This window comes from Pinus tabuliformis, chromosome 4_1 (genome assembly GCF_031772625.1).
Source record: "Pinus tabuliformis cultivar Carrire ecotype Pingquan chromosome 4_1, CPIR1, whole genome shotgun sequence".
Classification (NCBI taxonomy): domain Eukaryota; kingdom Viridiplantae; phylum Streptophyta; class Pinopsida; order Pinales; family Pinaceae; genus Pinus; species Pinus tabuliformis.
Genome location: NC_142303.1, coordinates 885,151,299 through 885,169,439, shown reverse-complemented (window position 1 = coordinate 885,169,439; position 18,141 = coordinate 885,151,299). Strand labels below are relative to the sequence as shown.

Sequence of the window (18,141 nt, the reverse complement as noted above, 5' to 3'; positions counted from 1 at the left end):
AAAGTATTCACAGGAGGAGGTACATGGACTCTGCTTGTCTCCACAGGAATGTCTTCGTATGCATCAAAGTTTATACCCGTATTCACCTGGTCAAAGACGTCGTCAGTTTTCAAGTCTTTGGCGAAGGGGTTTACTTCGCGTTCACGAGAGCCACCAGAACGAGCGTTGGAGGTAGTATTACCCCACCCGCGTCCTCCCGATGCACCCCATGAGGGTTTTTCGCCCCAGACCGGCTTCTCATCCCAGCCTAGAGACTTTTCAGATTTTTCACTCAGGGTGAAGGACACGACTGCCTAGCAGTTGTCTTTTCTCTACTTTTGCATTATATTTTGAGGGGGGTTTTCTTCCCACTGGGTTTTCCCTCTTTCCTCCTTTTTATGCATTGTATATGGGTACCTAAAATGGCCGTGTTGCCGGGACTCATTCATTTTGCATCACACTCACCTAAGTTATGCTTAAGGGGGGGTGTTGGTGTACATGCACCTAGATTAGCTCCAGTTGTTGGTGTACATGCACTTAGACTAGCTGTGTTGGTGTACATGCACCTAGATTAGCTCCAGTTAAATTATTGCTTGCATGTGGCACATGTACACATTAACATAAGATAAAGCACACTTAGCTTTAGTTAGCTTTAGTTATTGCATGTACAACTAAGCTTAACTTAGTTGCTTTTATGTATTTATTCTAAAACTAATATTGCAGAATCAATTTCATTCTTTTCTCAATTCTTGCTCGCTTCCTTCCTTCTCTTGCAAGCTTGTTTATTGTTTTGCATATCTAGATCTGTGTATCTCAAAAATCTTACAGAATCCCTCTCGTGGTATGGAGAACGCACTTCCACCACCTCCGGACGCGGCATTTGATTCTGTGTTTGTGTGCTGTTAACACCCAGGTTGTTCCCTATGACTCCCAAGGGAATACGGCCGGGGTAACCACTAACCAATCTTTTGATCACCGTTTCTAGCCAAATTGTGATCAGAGAGGGCTCTCTCTTTATGATTTGTATCTGTTATGATAGTTTTTAGGCTAGGTATTATGCACAGGTTTTGTTTATGTTTTGGTTGAAGATTTTCTTTCAGGTCTTGTGATATAATGTTCAAAGAGTCAAATATCATTGGGCAATGGAGTCTATAGCTGTAGGTGTCTAGAAACCTTGAGGTGAATTGGTGAAACTTACAGGGCCATTTGGATACTTCATACAACAAAATTTTTGATTTATAACACAAACAGGTGAAAAAACCAGTGAAAGCAATTAAGAATTTTCACTAAAGTATTTAAGTATTTCCACCAAACTAGATATGAGAAACGGATAGATGTCTCAGGAGCAAACTTGAATTCCTGGGAATGTCTATCACTGTAAAAGATATAGTTTTAAAGTGCAGCAGTTAAGAATTACGCTTCATTCACTGTATCTGAAGAAAACATGGATAATAGCTCAGATTGAGTTCAGGGTAATCAGTGATTAAATCCTGGAACTATTCTTCTACTTTGCTATTAAGTGTAAAACATTTAAACAATAAAAGAGAACAAAAGACTCGAAAACATGTAACACAGAGATTTAAGAAAGACTTATTGTTTTATGAAACACTCTGGAATCCTGCAACATTCACCATTCATCACAATGCATCAAGGTACGCCAAGCTTTGGAAGTTCCATTCACCCTTTGTATTATTTCTCTGAGAAATTTACAGCAAGTGAGATCTCCGAAATGAAAATAACAACAACCCCTTCAGCTTATGTGCGGGGTGAATATATACTTTGATTTTTACAAAAATATCTGAGTTCTAAGTTATCTCAGACTTAATATTCTCACCAACTTTTGAGATATTTTTATCAGAAATTTATTACAGCATTGAATACAAAATAAAGGCATCTTGATGTTTTGTCAGAAGATACTTTGGCCTTTGGGAGCTGCTGAGTCGGTTGGGGATGTGCTGTTCAAAATGTGGCAAGCTGTCATCGTTAGTGATGAATCACTTTATGGATGCTTTTCAAACATTAATCCTTTTACACTTGTCTTCTGGTGACCTGAGCTGGCAGTGGCCGAATGTCTTGAAACTACCGTGGCAAAATTTGGAGCATGGCCTGCCACCAGTCCTCCTTAGGCATTTGATGCCTCCGAATTTTAATTAGAGTCTCATCAAGCTCTGTATATCTGAAAAAACTAGGAGGAGTTTCAAATAAATGATTTACCTCATTTTCAACAAAAAATGAGCCTTCGAGCTTAGTGTACAAGCTCTGTCCTGTTGGAGGAACTGTTTCCTCAGAAGTACTGCTGGATGCAGTGATTTGATTTTCAATGTAAGCGGCCACCCTGTTTGTAAATTGATCTCTGCTGATCAATTTCCCTGTGCTGCTCAACAGGCTAGGCAGTCCTCTTGCTTGTAGCATTCCCATTCTGAGTTTATAATCTTCAACTTCAGTCTGTATCTCATAACTTTTTCTTTCTGCCGTCTGTACATAACCTCTGAGAGTTAGCACCTTTTTAGCCATGAGGATGGCCTCTGTTCTGTTGGTGATTCCAACGGCTGCCAGCTCCTCTTTGTCTTGCCTGTTCAAAAATTCTATCAATTGGCTAGCTTGCTCAGGTCTGTTTCCTAACACTGTCTTGGCTCTCTGGACATCTGTCTGGGCTTGTACAATTAAATCCATATGCTCATGCATTGTTTTAATGGATTTCCACTGTTTGATAATAGCTTGGGTAATTTTATTCCACAGGATTCTTTTGATTTCTGCCATAGTATTTTCCAGATTGAGCTCCTTCTCCAGGGCCTTTATTTTATCTTTTTGAGCCTTAATCTGTCTGCCCTGTTCTGCTACCGTTATCTTTGATTGGTAATATTTGGCATCTATCTCTGCCAGTTTTTCTTTTGCTTTCCTTATTTCATCCGCCTGTAGCTCCATTGCCTTGACAGCTTTGGTTAATTCTTCTACACTGGGGTGGGCATCTGTAGCTGCTGTTGTACCTGCTGCTTCTGTTGTGGGGGCCACTGCTGCCCCAGAAGTTGTTGCTGTTGTGGAATCTGTTGGAGGAACTTGGAGTGTAGATCTTCCCTGTTTGTCTTGCAATGCTCCTTCCAGCTCCTTCTCTAGTTCTTGGATCCTTTGATCTTGCTGTAATAAGAGGTCAAGTTGTTCATTAACTTGCTTTTCCTTTTGCAATTCAGCTGTCTGAGGGTGTTCTGTAGGTAACAGCTTCAACCTCTTCTTCATGGCATTTAGATCATCATCCTTTTTCTTTATGAGGGCTTTTACCCGGTTGGATCACTAGGGTCATGTCCTAGATCAACAATAATCTCCTCAAGAGATTTTATCCTATTGTCCTTGGCCTTAGAGGACAACCTCTCAAAGTCTAGTTGAGTGTTTGTGTTCTTCAAAGATTCTTTCAGCTCATGAGCTAATGTGGCCTTCTCTACCAAGGTGGCATAGACCATCTCCCCGGTCTGCTTGTGGAGCTCGATTTGGTCCATAGGATGTATGTCTTTGGCCAGGACCTCCACCCTTGTTTTGATGAAATCTGCAGTTGTCATTGGGTGCGGCCCCTTGGGTTTGAAATGGCTGAATATCATTTTTTCCTCTTTGAAGTCGTAGACCGACATCAACCTTTCCTGCTGGGCTGGAGTGGCATCTATAAACTGTTTGTAAACCTCAGCCCTCAATAACTCATTTGCTGCCTTGATTTCTTTGAAGGTAGCCTTAGCACTTTTAAGCTTCTGGCTTTGCTGAGAAGAGGATGACACCTCCAAACCAAGCTGTAAATTCTGCTCCTGCTGAAAGGAGCTTGTCCCTGTATGTTGGCTGCCTTCCCTGTCCTTTGCTGTATCGTTCAAGACATCTTCAGTGATGTCTTCCACCTCTGGGGAATCTGCCCTTTGCTTTTTGGCCTCTGGCTGGTGGGAGGATCCACTGAGGGGAGTGGACTCTTCTCTTTGCCTTTTAGTACCCCTCTCTTCATGTGCTGGGGTCTGCAAAATTGAGGTAGTTAGTGGCTCAATTTGAGGTGGCGGTGTTTGCATTAGGGGGTTTCTGGCAGCCCAGTTTGTGGCAGAACAGTTTGTCCTTGTTGCTGCTCTGTTTGTTGATCTTTTTGCTGTGATTGTTGTTCTGACTGTTCCTTTTTTGCTTCATCCTCTGCATCCATTTTTCCTTTTCCTTTATCTAAGCCTGGTGCTGGTGTAGAGAGTGTCTGCGGCGCTGTCCTGGTAACTGAGGTCCCTCCTCCCACTGATTGAGGCAATCTGAAAGGTACCTGGAGCACATAGTCCAGGTCAATAGTCTTCTCAAGTTCTTTCATATTTTTAAGCATTCTTTCTTCTTCAGTTAAGCTCTCAACTAGAGTGTCCAGCTGCCATTCTTGTAAGTTGGCATACTTTTCTATGTGTGGGTAGTGGCAGTGTTTAATCCCTAGGAGTCTGTACTTAGTTCTCCTAGCAGTGATGAAACCTTGAGGGTCATAAGGGACCCATCGAAAACTGTATGACAATTTATATTTGTCCTTGAGGATCAGGTCTGCAGATTCCCATCCTTCCTTCTTGTTCATGATGAAAGGACCCAACTCATTTTTGAAGTTAAGGTGTGCCTTTTTCTTGGAGCTGTGGAAATGGGTAAGGTCTGACTGAATCAATTGCCTGTAATACTCCAAGGCAAATAATCTCATAGGAACATACTTGGGTAGCCTGTATGGACAGAGCTCACAGCCATATACTCTGAACACAGTATGGTGTTCATATAGGTACCAATCACCTATTTTGTACTTCTTAGACAGCTGCAAAGCTTTCTTGATCTCATTAGATACTCTGGGTGGAGGGGACTTCATAAGCATGCAGGAGACTGGGTATACAAACTGGTCAACAAATTCACAGTAGGTATAGGGTGAATTTGTGATTTCATGATAGACTGAGGTCCAGAAAATGACAGATCTCTTCTCTCCTTTGTTATCCAGCCTTCTGATGTAGCATGGGAAAGCTTCAGAATGATAAAACATGAACAGGTGGTAGATGTAAGCTGAGTATCTGAAGACCCCCTGTCTGTCCATTTTGCTCAATTGATCATGAATCCTATTGGCTATGAACTTAGCAAAGTTATACTTTCGGGCAGGGGGTTGACGTGGGCTGTAAGCAGACAGCAATACGAGCATGGCTTGATCCACATGCTTACTGTTTTGGTAACCTAACACATAGGCTATCATGTCTAGTAGCAGCCTGCCTGAGTCATTGAAATGTTCATGCAGATAAGGGGGTGGCCCTGTAGGCTGGCACTCAGCTCTCATGTAGTTCCTGGTGACCTTTTGCAGCTCCTCACTAGTCATCTTGTCACCAGCTTCCAGCAAGTACCTCATGGAGAATGGGACTAGCAACTCCGTTTGATCAAACTGCAACATCTTGTTGATGGACTCAGCATTTATATAAAAAAGGATCCTCCCTGATGGAGTATTGACAGCTCTGTGCTCCAGATCATAGTTTTGAGCACATAAGTGAATGATTTCAGGGAAAACATTCACAGCTGGGAGACAGTAATAGGGCAGGTTTGACTCCCACATTCCATCTGTACCAAATCCCTCCTTATGGTCTTCCCTCAGTGTAGTGAAGGTCTTCAAAAAGTCCCTGTCCCCCTCAAAGTCATTGATGAGACAATCCTTGTCAATAAATGGCAAGGCCTCCAGTTCCTTATTGGTCTGATTCAGTGGAGTAACACTGAGGGAAGAGGATGCAGAGGCTGCCATGATTTAATCTGTATGTGTGCAGGGAGAGGTAAAAGTTTGATAAGTCTTTGAAGACTTAAGCAGCAGGAAAACTGTACACCGTGTGATGTCCTCTTCTAGTGTCAAATTGTAAGCAGGTTGGTAAAATGCTGTAAAATCTCAGGGATGTGGATTGCCTAAGGGGACGTTGCAGGGACAATGATAATTTATTAGGAAGAGTGCAGGTGGCCTGTACTTGGCAAAAGGGAACAATGCCAAGTACCTCGGGGGCAAATTTTGCAGTTTTAACCCGCGAACTGATTTCTCCAATGTCAAATTGTGGCTTAGGGATGGGGCAAGTTGCTTGGGTTTGGTTTAGGTGCTCAGGTGGAGCTGAATTAAGTGAATTTACCAGTCTTTAATGGTGAATTCTACAGAGAATTGGAATTCATGGGCAAAGTGGAAGGAAATGGCAAAATACCTGGAAAATCGACTTGGAAGCTCGCTGGCCGGGTTGTGACGACTTGGTGCCGTCGAATTCTGAACTTTGAATGGTCGGATTGTTGAATTTGATGGCTGAGTGAGAGGTTTCGCAGCAGCTGTTGGCAATGGCTAGTTTCTCTTTCGCATGAAAATGAACGAAAACGACTCATTTAGTCGTTTAAATCGTTAAATTTGGCAAAAGTGTGCATTTGGCGCTTTTCCGCCGATGACGTCAGCATGACGTCATGGCGGGGCCCAGGTACGGAGGTGACGTGGCGGCTGAGGTGTTCGCCAGGGTGGCAGGACACGGTGGCGGGCGGGTACAGTGGTGGGTCCGCGTGGAGGGCCACGGGACGCTGGGGCGGGTACCGGCGAGGTGACGTCAGGGTGACGTGCAACTGACGTGGGAGGAAAGTGGTATTAGGGGTGGCGGTAAGCGGGTTCCCCGCACCACCTTTGGGCAAAGGCGGTAATGGGGAGGGGGGCTCCGAACAACCCCGCCGCCTGCCACGCGTCCCCTGTACGGGATGGCCAAAACCATTTTCCCCGGACGCTAAAGGTCGGCAGGTCGGGGAGTGAAAATGACCGCCCACCTTTAGATCCGGGCGACGGAGATCTGACGACTGGCGGGCCTTCCGACTGGTCGAGCATGTTGGGGAGGGGTCCCGCCAGCGTAATAAAATATTCAATTTAATGATTGGGCGGAGGACTATAGAAAAAGTGGGTTTTTTCGCAAATTTTGGGTTTTTTGGGTTTTTTCAAGGGTTTATATAGGAAAATGGGGTTTTTGTGCGTTTTCAGCAGAGAGACGGTGAGGGTTGAGGGACAGGATTTCTGCTCATAACCAGAGGTCAGAGCACATCCAAGACAAGGTTGACCACAGTCCCAGGTGAACTGAAGTCCCCTTAGACCATTTACTTGGCTATAATACCAAAAGGAGAATATGTAGATAATGCTGGGATTTATACACCTTGGTGTTAGTAATATTAGGAAAAAAGGTGATATAAGGGATTTATATAGTAGGGTTAGTGTTAGTTATGGAGGAAGGGGTAAGTGGATGTGGAAACCATTGAGTTTATGTGAAACAAGCTTGGTTTCAAGAGTAGATCAAAATGAAAAGATTTTTGGACAAGAAATGTGGCTTTTAAAGATTAAGAACCACCATGAAAACTTAGTCTTTTCCATGAATCTCAGGCTAGTGAGGGAATGTTAGAAATGAAATTGGAGGGGAGTGAGGGAAATTAGTCATGCTCCCAGCTGTAATCTTTTGCCTTGCTGCCCACCATCACCAATCTTGCAATGATAGGGATAACCTTTCTGCAACCCCAGCTACCTACCCAGCTACTTGCCTAGCATTTTATTTCTTCTTGGAGGGTGCATTTGGACTTGCAGACCCTTACTTGCCTTTTCTTTTCCTTGGCTTTTTCTTTTGCTCTTTCTATCTACTTCTACCCTTATCTCTTCCAAGGTCCCAGATTAAGCTGTTGGGATCCTTTTCTTCTCTACCTAAACTAGTTGTCTGCCAAGATTAAACAGTTTGGACAGACTTCTTTCTCTAGTCTACAACACAAAATTGAACACATGGCATGATCCAGATTAGACTGTTGGATCATCCATCAAAATTTGAAATAAGGTCATCAACATTTGAAACACTTTACACACCTTCTTTCTCTTTAGGAAATATGGGATCTTTGTGAACTCAAAGCAGAGCATATTTGGACTTTCTCTTGCCAATCATGAAATATGAAACCTATTGGTATAGGTATCCAACATGTGCGATGGCGATAGCTTATATTTGTTCACTCCAGGCGTTGTAAGAGAAGAACGCAAGGTTTGGCATAAGGTGTACAAAGTGTGGTTGCTCAATTTAAGAGAGTTCAATGTTGTTTGGAAAAGACTCCCCTGCCTGCCAATGTTAGGGGATTATATTTACGCCTCCACAACTTGTGGGGGACACAGCTACATATGGCAGCGAAGTGGATCTCATGCCTTAGAAACCAACGTATGGAAACTGTCGAGAAACGGAGAAAATGAAAGCGACTGGCAATGGGAATATGTTAACATTAATACTCAACTTCCCCGAAACTTGATTCTGGATAAATCAAACAGGCTGCCAACCTATATTGAGTTGAATCGTAGGATTAATAACGAGCTTGTTTACAAAAGTGTATTCGGAAGATGTCCTGCTCCAGACGACCTCTTTCCAGAGGAGTTGACTGTAAACGGAAGACGTCCGGCTCCGTCTCAGTCTCAAAACGAGGATTATATTTTCATGATACCGAAGGCCGATCGCGATGACAGCCAGCCTTTAATCTATGGTGACTTGTATCGCTTGTATGTACATAAAGACATAAATGATGTACTGTTGTGCATATCGAAAGTAGAAATGGAAAATGTGGAGCATAGAATAGTGGGAGAGGGTACTGAAGAGTGGGATGAATTTGCGGGGCATTGGGATAATGGGCTTTTTTGGATCGACGACAACAACAGATTGCCTAGGCGTAACCAAAGGTTCTCCACCGCCCTTCAAACATTTCTCTCACCTACTCCATGGAAAACATTGGATAACGCGTGGGATATCGAGATAAAGAAAGTCTCCCACTTAATGCTGGCGCAAAATGGACCTATCTATTGGTTTGAATTCTTAGCTGGCAACGAACAATGCCGGGAAGATCAGTAGCCGTAGCCGTTTCTGTTTCAGGAAGATTAATCTTACATAGTTTGGTTTTGATTCAGGAATTGGAAGGAATTTTCGCTTTCAAATGTGATGCTATTAACCTTTAAACTTTAGTGGTAAAAATGTGTATAAGGATATTAAATTTTTTCACTGTAGATGCTTATGTTGATCAAGTTTCTGAAAAATGTATTATTGATAATTCCTTTCCCACCGGGAAAATGTTGGAGAGAAAAAAAACCAATGGAGTTAGTGAATGTAGATATATGTGGTCTTATGAAAACATTGTCTCGTGACAAGTCAAGAAGTATTTTATTGTTTTTTTTGATGATTTTTGTAGAATAATATGCGTATCTTATATTAAACAAAAAAAAATATGATGTATTTGTTATTGTTCAACAATTTAGACGTTGCTGAGAGAGAGGGAAAGTGGATATGTATGGAAGACATTAATTATAGAATGTTTGCGAAGAATAGATCAATTGTTGAGATTTCTAGGAGTATGTTGAAAGTTAAAGGTCTTCCAAACACTTTTTGGGGTAAAGCTATAATTACATCATTTTTTTTTATAGATGTCCAATAAGAAGTGTGCAAAATATGATTCCATATTAGGGATGGATTAGAAGAAAATCATTTCAAAGTTATTGATTGTAATGTTTATGCTCATGATCATTTTCAACAAAAAAAAACTGGATGATAAAAGTGTGAAATGAATTTTTATTGGCTATTGTGAGGCGATAAAGGGATGCTTGTATGAAAAATAAAAAATTACTTGTATGTCATGATGTGTTATTTGATGAAATAGAAGAAGGACATTGGAATCAACGAATACAACAAGAAAACCCAAAAGTTATTTAACAAGAAGATGAATCTTTTGTTTCTACAAATCCAACCAGTACCCTGAATACTTTTCCCACTACATCCACACCATCATCTTCTTCAAATTCAAGTACTATTACAAGATGAATTCCTCTTTTCATAAAGGTAAAATCTTTAAATGAAATTTAGAGATATACTATTTTTCCTTTAATGTCTCAGATGGTTCAAAGAAATGGATGAAGAAATTGTGGCAATAGAGAGGAATGAAACTAGGGAGCTTCTAGATCCTCCTATCAAAAAGGAAGTCATTGGAGTCAAATGGGTGTGAAAAAAAAGTAGTTAGAATTGTGATCTATTGCAATTAGATTTAGAAGGAGGTGGTTACTATGTTCCAAACTCCAAGTTATAGTTATGGGAATGGGATCTAAAAAAAATTATTTTTTCAACTTCCTAAAAAATTAAAATGCACAATATCGTTGCATCCATCTCATTGAGATGATTCCAATGATATAATTTTTTTCTCAATCTGGTTCAAGGATCATAATTTATGAACTTTTAAGCATAGGCCATTTCAAACCTTACCACATCATCTGACCTCCACCTAGTAGCCACACAATAGCCCATGCGGCAAGTTATGTGCTTGCATTGCCATCGTGGACAGGTCCACGTGGCAAGTGATCCAAGCCTAAGGTAGTCGAAGGTCATCATTATTACTGTAACACATTGTTTAGAGACAATGTTCGACCCTATATGGATGCAACATTGATAAAGGGTGGGACTGACCTGACCCTCGACCTCGCTAACCATATTGACCTTGACTCAGTCCATGGCTTGCTTCCTCCCCTTCTTATTATCAACATGGATGTAGGAAAAATATTGATATAATGATTTTGAAAACCTTTGCTTATATAAATGCCATAATATATTATTGGCAAAATAATGGGATGTAAAAAGGTATCGGAGAAGCTATATGATGCAAGGTTTAAGCGCATAACAAATATTGACTTCTCTAAAGTGGTCATCGGGAATATGCTTTGAAAGCACCTTTGTGCCTATCCCGACATGCTTTGGAGAGTTATGGATATGACTAACATGCACGTTTTTAACTTACCCTTTTTAAATTCTTTATTTTGTAGCTATGATCTTTTTATGACTTCTAGTGGTTTTGTATGGCATTGGTGTGAATCGAACTCGAGGTAAGGTTAACGGTATATTAATATGTTTACATCCACTACCGATGTAAGTGTTTTGGTCTGAGTATTATGTTATTGTGCAGCGATACTATCTCAGTAGCCAAATAGAGCGATGCCAAAATAACCTTACCCACTTACCTTCCCTTTGAAATAACAAGAATGGAAATGCTTTGGACAACTCAATATAAATATAATTTTTTTGTTGGGTTATACATATATATTCCCAAGTAATCTTGATTAGTTGGGATTTAATTTGGGAAATTTATTGATTTGATTTATTTTGAATGATTGATTGGATTTTATTATATAAATAATTGAGAGAAATGAAGAATAATAATTGGTATAATTTTGATTAAGGATTTATTTTATTTTGGACAATTTATTGACTAAGTTTAGTTTGAATGATTGAATTATTATAATATTTATTATTTTGAACCAAAATACAATTCTTTCAATTTAACATTTCTATTGGCCTCTCTTTGCACCTTTTGACACAATTGCTAGTTTTACACCTAACAAGCTTTGGGAAACGTGTCAACCGTATGGAACTAACGCTCACAGATTAAAGTTTCCACCATTCACTTCCAGGCGACAGCATGTATAACGACTTGATTGGAATTTCATTACATACCAGATTTACCTGCGGAGATGTATAACTTACGAAATTTGTTACCGCAAAACACAAATCAAAGCGCATGTGCTCTTTTCTTAGGAATCAAGCTACCAAAGTCCATGAAAGGTCAATGTTCCTACCTACAGGGAGAGCCAAGCCGTTCAATTCCATTATTGCACCGCCGCCCTGGCTCTGCTCAGCATTGGTGGAAAGGGGTTGTACTGAATATGTAAAAGATGAGGAAGTGAATGGCTTCCCATCCAACTGGAACGCAATCTGAGAAGATAAATGAGATTTGGAGAGTCCCAGGATCATCAATTTCTCCACTACCCACCCTTGACTAAGACCATACGATCCACTCTCAACCTGGGACACTAGTCTCACTTTCTTCCCATCCGACTCGGCGGAGAAATCAACATATGTAGACTTCCCCTCTGCAACCTTCATATCAACATCTTCACCCGAATCCAAAAAGAGATGGCCTTTGGCCTTCCCTCCCGTAGACTGGAACCCCAGTGGGAACGCAATAATCAAAGTGAAAGGGGTCATCCTGGCCGCCGTAGTAGTCATTCCCCCTCTTTGCATGGGCAGAATCATGCCCTCACACACATGAACATTAATGGTATCCATGGGAGCTTGGAGGGTAACATACTGCCCACTGGACTTCACGGCCATGGCCATATCGTTAAGGTTATACCAGCTCCCCTTTGGGAAATAAGCATTCACCGATGTGGTTTTGTTATAGAGCACGGGAGAAATTAGAACCCCTGGGCCGAGAAGAAACTGTTTGCTCACAGCGTAGGTTTCTGGGTCCTGTGGGAATGAGAAAAACAAAGGGCGGGCAATGGGTGCTCCAGTAGTATGGGCATCGTAGTTCAATGTGTAAAGATAAGGGAGAAGGCGGTAACGCAGCCCTAAAGCCTTTCTTGCTGATTTGGCAACGGAATCCCAGAGATAAAGCTCCTGGCGTTTGCTGGCAAGATTGGAATGGTCTCTGCTGAAGGGGTAAAAGGCCCCCAACTGAATCCACCGCCCGCAGAGCTCCTCCGTGGTGTCGGGATAGAAGCCGCAGATGTCAGCGCCCACCATGGGCATCCCGAACATGCCGAAGTTGAGTATGGTCGAGATTGAGTAGCGGAGATCCTCCCAGGTGGCTTTGTTGTCTCCCGTCCAGTGCGCAGCATATGACCCTGACCCCACGAAGGTGGAGCGCGTGAGCACGAATGGGCGCTTGTTCAACAGATTCTGGAGCGCCTTGTGCGTGGCGATGGCCTGCGATAAGCCATAGAGGCTGTGGGCGTCGTATTCGAGGACGCCGTTGTAGTGGACGGAGCTGGTGGCGATGGTCTTGAACCCCAGCGGGACCTGGGTACCGGAGGCGTTGATCTTGTAGGGTGGCACGTCCCATCGAGTGGCGGTGATGTTTGTGCAGTCGAGGCAGCACTCCGATGACAAAACCGTGCCCGGGCAGCTCCGGTTTGTGGGGATGGAGCACTTGCCCCTGCAGAAATTGGAGACTTCGTTCATGTCGATCCAGAGACCGTCCACGGGGACCATTTGGTGGAAGCGGGAGATCTCGTCGGCCCAGAAATTCACCGTCTTTGGGTTCAGGAAGTCCGGAAAGTACACGGGGCCGGGCCACACCTGACCCAAGAACGGACTCCCGTCGTGCTTTATGAAAACGTCGTCCGCCATTCCTCGCTGGAACGTGCCGTAGCTCGTGTTAACGCAAATCCCTGCACAAATATGGATAAATTAGTGGAATAACAAATCCCTGCACAAATATGGATAAATTAGTGGAATAACAATAATCAATTAACAAATACTAAATATTCACCTGAAAATTAGATATTTTCTGAGACATTGGTCTCCATCATCAGTATCATGATAAACGTATAATAGACGTCGAAAAGTTATGCTTGGCTAAGAGCTCGTCTTCCTCGGACGTAAGGAAACAGGTTAACGGCCCAAGACCCAGAGGCATCTGGCAGGAGTGAAAGCCTGCTTCCTTACGGACCACCAGCGGGTTATTACAGGTGGCGTGGTTTTCCTTGATAACGGTGATGAGTCAAACCGACATTCGCGGATAGCAGCCAGAGATGGTTGTCCTCACTGTTGGTTTGACACCTGAGTTTGATAGGTTTTGCCACCTTCGGAAAAAATAGACGTCAAAAAGATTTGTCAGCAAGACTGTAAAGTCGTCAGAAAACAGATATTCTGCTCAGGGTTAGAATATTCCCCTAAGAAATTTTAATTAGTTTGTGCAGTCTAATCTTTTCTTTTCTGGACTAAAGAGTCTTTTCTTCCATTTTCAATATAGATTTTGCTCCGCATCCCGTGTAATTTAAAGGAAATTGCTAAGGAATACAGTGTCATTTAGCAGTGTAAAATAGGTTTTTATTAAATGTAAATATCATTTAGTAATATTAAACAACAAATTTTTAGATTCAAGGGTTAGGTCAATCCGTTTTTGTGATATTGCGTCTAGTTCTACTCAGATATTTTATAGGAAACAAAAAATATTAAATTATTTTTTAATTTATTTAATATCAATATTTAATTTATTTTGAAATAAATTACGTCAATGTGCAAATGGTTATGGAATGAATTCCAAGTTTAAAAAGAAAATAATTAGAATTTAAATATTTTATTCATGTAATTTCAATTTCAAAAAATCGATATATTTTAATAATTTTGTGCCAGTTCCAATTTTTAATATAACTAATTATTTTTTCTGCCACTTCCAATTTTTTTATATAACTAATCATTTTTTCTTGCATGTTGTGCTCATTGCGAACACGGTTACGGTTACGGTTCTATCCAAAAACTAATCATTGTTGCGACTGAAGATTAAATAATACATAAATCAACGGGACGATGACTAAAAGGAGGTTTACAAAAAAATTATTGGAAACAACCTAACACATTCCCCAAATAAAATAAATATTATAAAATTTTAAACCTTTGATTTAATTAACTAGAGATAGGGATAACCCAGTAACTAGAGATAAACCAGCAACTAAAAATTGAAAAAAGCAAGCCCCCCGTCCATCAGTTACCCCGTTCAGGGCTGTAGATAGATGGATATTGATATAGAGATAGATAAATAGATATTGGTAACAGATATATTAAATTATTATTATTTATTATTACATTGAATAATTAAAATATTATCAAAAATTTAAACATCTTAAATAGATTGATTTATTTAATAAAAGTTATAATTTTAATAAATGTTATAACGATTTTAAATGGGAAAAAACATTACTTCTTATTTTAGGATTATTATTAACTTTTTGGCAGTTGTTTAATCTAACTAATTTTTTTGTTTAATTTAATTGATTTTTTTAATAGATTTCTTAATCAATTTAATTATAAATTGATAAATTATTGAGTTTACATTATTATTATTATTATCTAATTTTAAAGTCATGTCAAAACAAATCTAAATTAAAATATAAAATCCTTGTAAGTATTCCTTGTTTAATTTAATTAATTTTTTTTAATAGATTTTTTGGTCAATTTAATTATAAATTAATAAATCATTGAGTTTACATCATTATTATTATTATTTAATTTTAAAATCATGTCAAAACAAACCCAAATTGAAATATAAAACCTTTGTAAGAAATAATGTATAAAAATAATAATTTTCAAAAAAATTGAATCCATTTTTCCAATTAAAAATGTAATTTAAGTAAATGGAAAGTAAGATTTCACCCAAAATTGCAGAAACAGGGTTCAGACCAAAACGCGAAAAGAAAAAATCGCCTAGCTGAATACGCCAAACTTAATTTCCTACAAGCCCGTGTGAAAGAAAATAAATTTCCTACAAGACCGGAGCTGGCCGCACGAAACACTTATGGGGATGTTGATGCACGTGTCCTTTCTGGCATCATCAATTTGCGGCGACTGGAGAGTATCATTTATCAAATCAGAGATCGATCAGACCATGAATCCCATGTGGTGACAAAGAAGATAAACGACATAATCGGCACCTGTCAAGGGTTGAGCGGGAAGGAAACTAAAGAACAGAACAGTCAAAAAGAGATTCGGTCTGGCATACTACATTAAATTCAGGAGGTGGGAAACACAGCCTATGAAAATGAGCGTCACAATCTAATTTGTCAAATTTCCAAAATGGTGCACTGGTCACACTTTTTAAAAAGAAAAATAAACGAGAAGCTTAGCCCAGTTTGTCACGATCAAATCTTGAATTTTTTATTTTAGTTTTCACTCTTTTACTTTAGCCCAACAAGGCGCCAAAATACCAACGGTGAATGAAGCAGGAAAGATGTGAGACCAAACAAATCGGAAATGAGGCAGAAAACATGATCACCAGATATGGAAGGAGGCCATGATTCCGTACCTGGGTCGATAAGGACGACATATCTCATTCCATTGGCATGAATTCGGTCAAGGAAGGGACGCAGCTTATATTCAGGATAGTTGATAGGGTCAAGGGTGAAGTCTTTGGCTCCATCCATGTGGTCATCATCGTTCCATATAACATCCAGAGGTATCTGAGATTTGTTATAGTTTTCCACCACATTCGTTATGTCTGATACGTTCTTGTATCCCCACCTGCATTGATGAAACCCTGCACCACACCACATCATCCTAAAATTAGCTTCAACCATCTCACACTATTGAATGGTATTTCCATAAATATAATAGTTTCAACTTTACAATGTCTGACTAATATTTTACAGAGGACACAGGAAAGAACTATTCTATTTTTTTTCTACATGGAAATTATTTTTATATGATGAGGAAAAGTATTTTTATATGAGGAATATGCATGTTGCAGAGATAGAAGTCATTAGATTAAAACTCATTGGGTCACTTTGTAAAATCATTGCATTCAAGCTCATCATATCACTTGGGAATAGAGGATACTAATCATTCCTCACATACACCCAATTAACAAATTTACTTGTAAAACTTAAATATAAAACAAATTTACTTGTGAAACTTAAATATAATGCGGGGATTTCAAGTTGAATTTATGTCGCCAAGTCTATTATATACCAGTTAAAACAAATACAGATGTCTTAACTGAAACCACCCAATGAATAAGAATTTGTCACCATCTTCTACTCTAGACCTTATAAACATTACACCCAAAACCTAGAGTTTAGCCTTTTTGTACGTTTCCTGAATGAACTCAGATCCCAATAAAAAGAACCAGACAAAAAAAGAATCCAATGAACAGAAACTGCTAACATATTATTAATTATTACACCCATTCAAGCAGGACACTGGCCAGAAAAACAGGAGATTGTAACCGATTTCTCCGTATAGCCTAGCTGTAAGGACTCTAATATAGAGAACAATGCAGGAAACAACTTACCAAAGGCCCAGTAGGGCTGGGCAACTGGGCGGCCAATGAGGGCAGTATACTGCTGAACAACATCCAATGGAGAAGTCCCTGCAAAGAAGTAGAAGTCGAGCACGCCCCCAATGACCTTGTAGGTCAATGCATTACCAGTATAGAAAACGTCCATCCCATTGCTGTTCAACAGCAGAACTCCATGAGAGATTCCTCCGTTCCTTACATCCATGTAAAAAGGATGGGAGCCATACAAATCTGCATTCAGATTTATTGCAGAAATGTCAGTTGTGTACAGAGTATAAGCTTCTTTGGGAAGAATTTTGATCCCGTTCGGCTGCGTGTTCTCGCCCAATCCATACAGGGAAGCTGTTGCAGGAAGGCCAGTGGTGAGCTCCAGGTACTGATCTTTGAAGACCAAGTTCCCATAGGAAGAGTTGAAGAGCACATCCCCATTGGATTTGCGCTTTATTGCAAACCCAAATGGATTGGAAATGAAGGAGACGATCAACTCCCCTCCAGCAAACTTCGAGAACTCGAAAGCTGACTTGGCTGGTTTGGCCTTCCTACTGCTTATCGGCAGATCGGCAGGCGCTTGTTCCCTGGACAGCAACTCCTGTGGAACTTCCCATCTCTTGGTCTGTGCATCGGTTATATGCACTCTCACCCGATCCTCTGTTTCATGTCTGCATTACAATCTCAAATTTGTCAGTCCCTGTCATTCAAAAGCCATCAAACCCAAAACAAAAATGCTGCAAAATCCAATCCAAATCACACAATGAAGTATAAAATCAGACTGAAACCAGAAAAAAATAGCAGCCCAATGGAAAAAAGCAATAGAGCCGAAACCGTACTTGACATAGAGCCGAAGATGTGGAATATCAGGACCATAAGTATTAGTTTGCTGGATGAGTTCCAAGCTCCCAATCAAGCTCCCATCGGATCCTTGATCAACAGAGACTAGACGATAGCCATAGCCAACTTGCTGGCCATGTCCCAAAGACCACAAAACACAGACTACACAAATGAAAGTTAGTACTGGTAGAGAACCCATAGTCAACATGTCAAGGTCCGGAGTAATTCATGGATGTATTTATAGCATCAGAATAGCATACGGGGTTAGGATAGTGATTAGATAATGGGGTAACAAATCCATCTTGAACATGTGACCGTGTAGGGTCCTCGTTGGATACCTATGAAAATGTCCATTGGCTCAATCCAGTCCACTTCACTCTACCCTAAATACAATATCTTGGCTAGTGACAAAACGTTAGGTGGAGAGAAAGTTAGCCAGAGATTTTCTCAAACGAAATTTAATGATCTTTGTATATCATCTTGAAACTTGTT

General features: G+C 40.4%; 1 protein-coding gene across 1 annotated transcript; it reads right to left on the bottom strand.

Moving 5' to 3' along the window:
* Window positions 1–11,457: 11,457 nt before the first annotated feature.
* LOC149179018 (alpha-xylosidase 1-like) lies at window positions 11,458–17,874 on the bottom strand. The gene is made up of 4 exons (XM_089420490.1): window positions 17,649–17,874; window positions 16,816–17,480; window positions 15,832–16,062; window positions 11,458–13,198 (listed from the first exon to the last, which is right to left on the bottom strand). The coding sequence occupies exons 1-4, from the start codon at window positions 17,855–17,857 to the stop codon at window positions 11,565–11,567; spliced, it is 2,739 nt and encodes a 912-aa protein (XP_089276616.1). The 5' UTR covers window positions 17,858–17,874; the 3' UTR covers window positions 11,458–11,564.
* Between the last annotated feature and the right edge of the window lie 267 nt (window positions 17,875–18,141).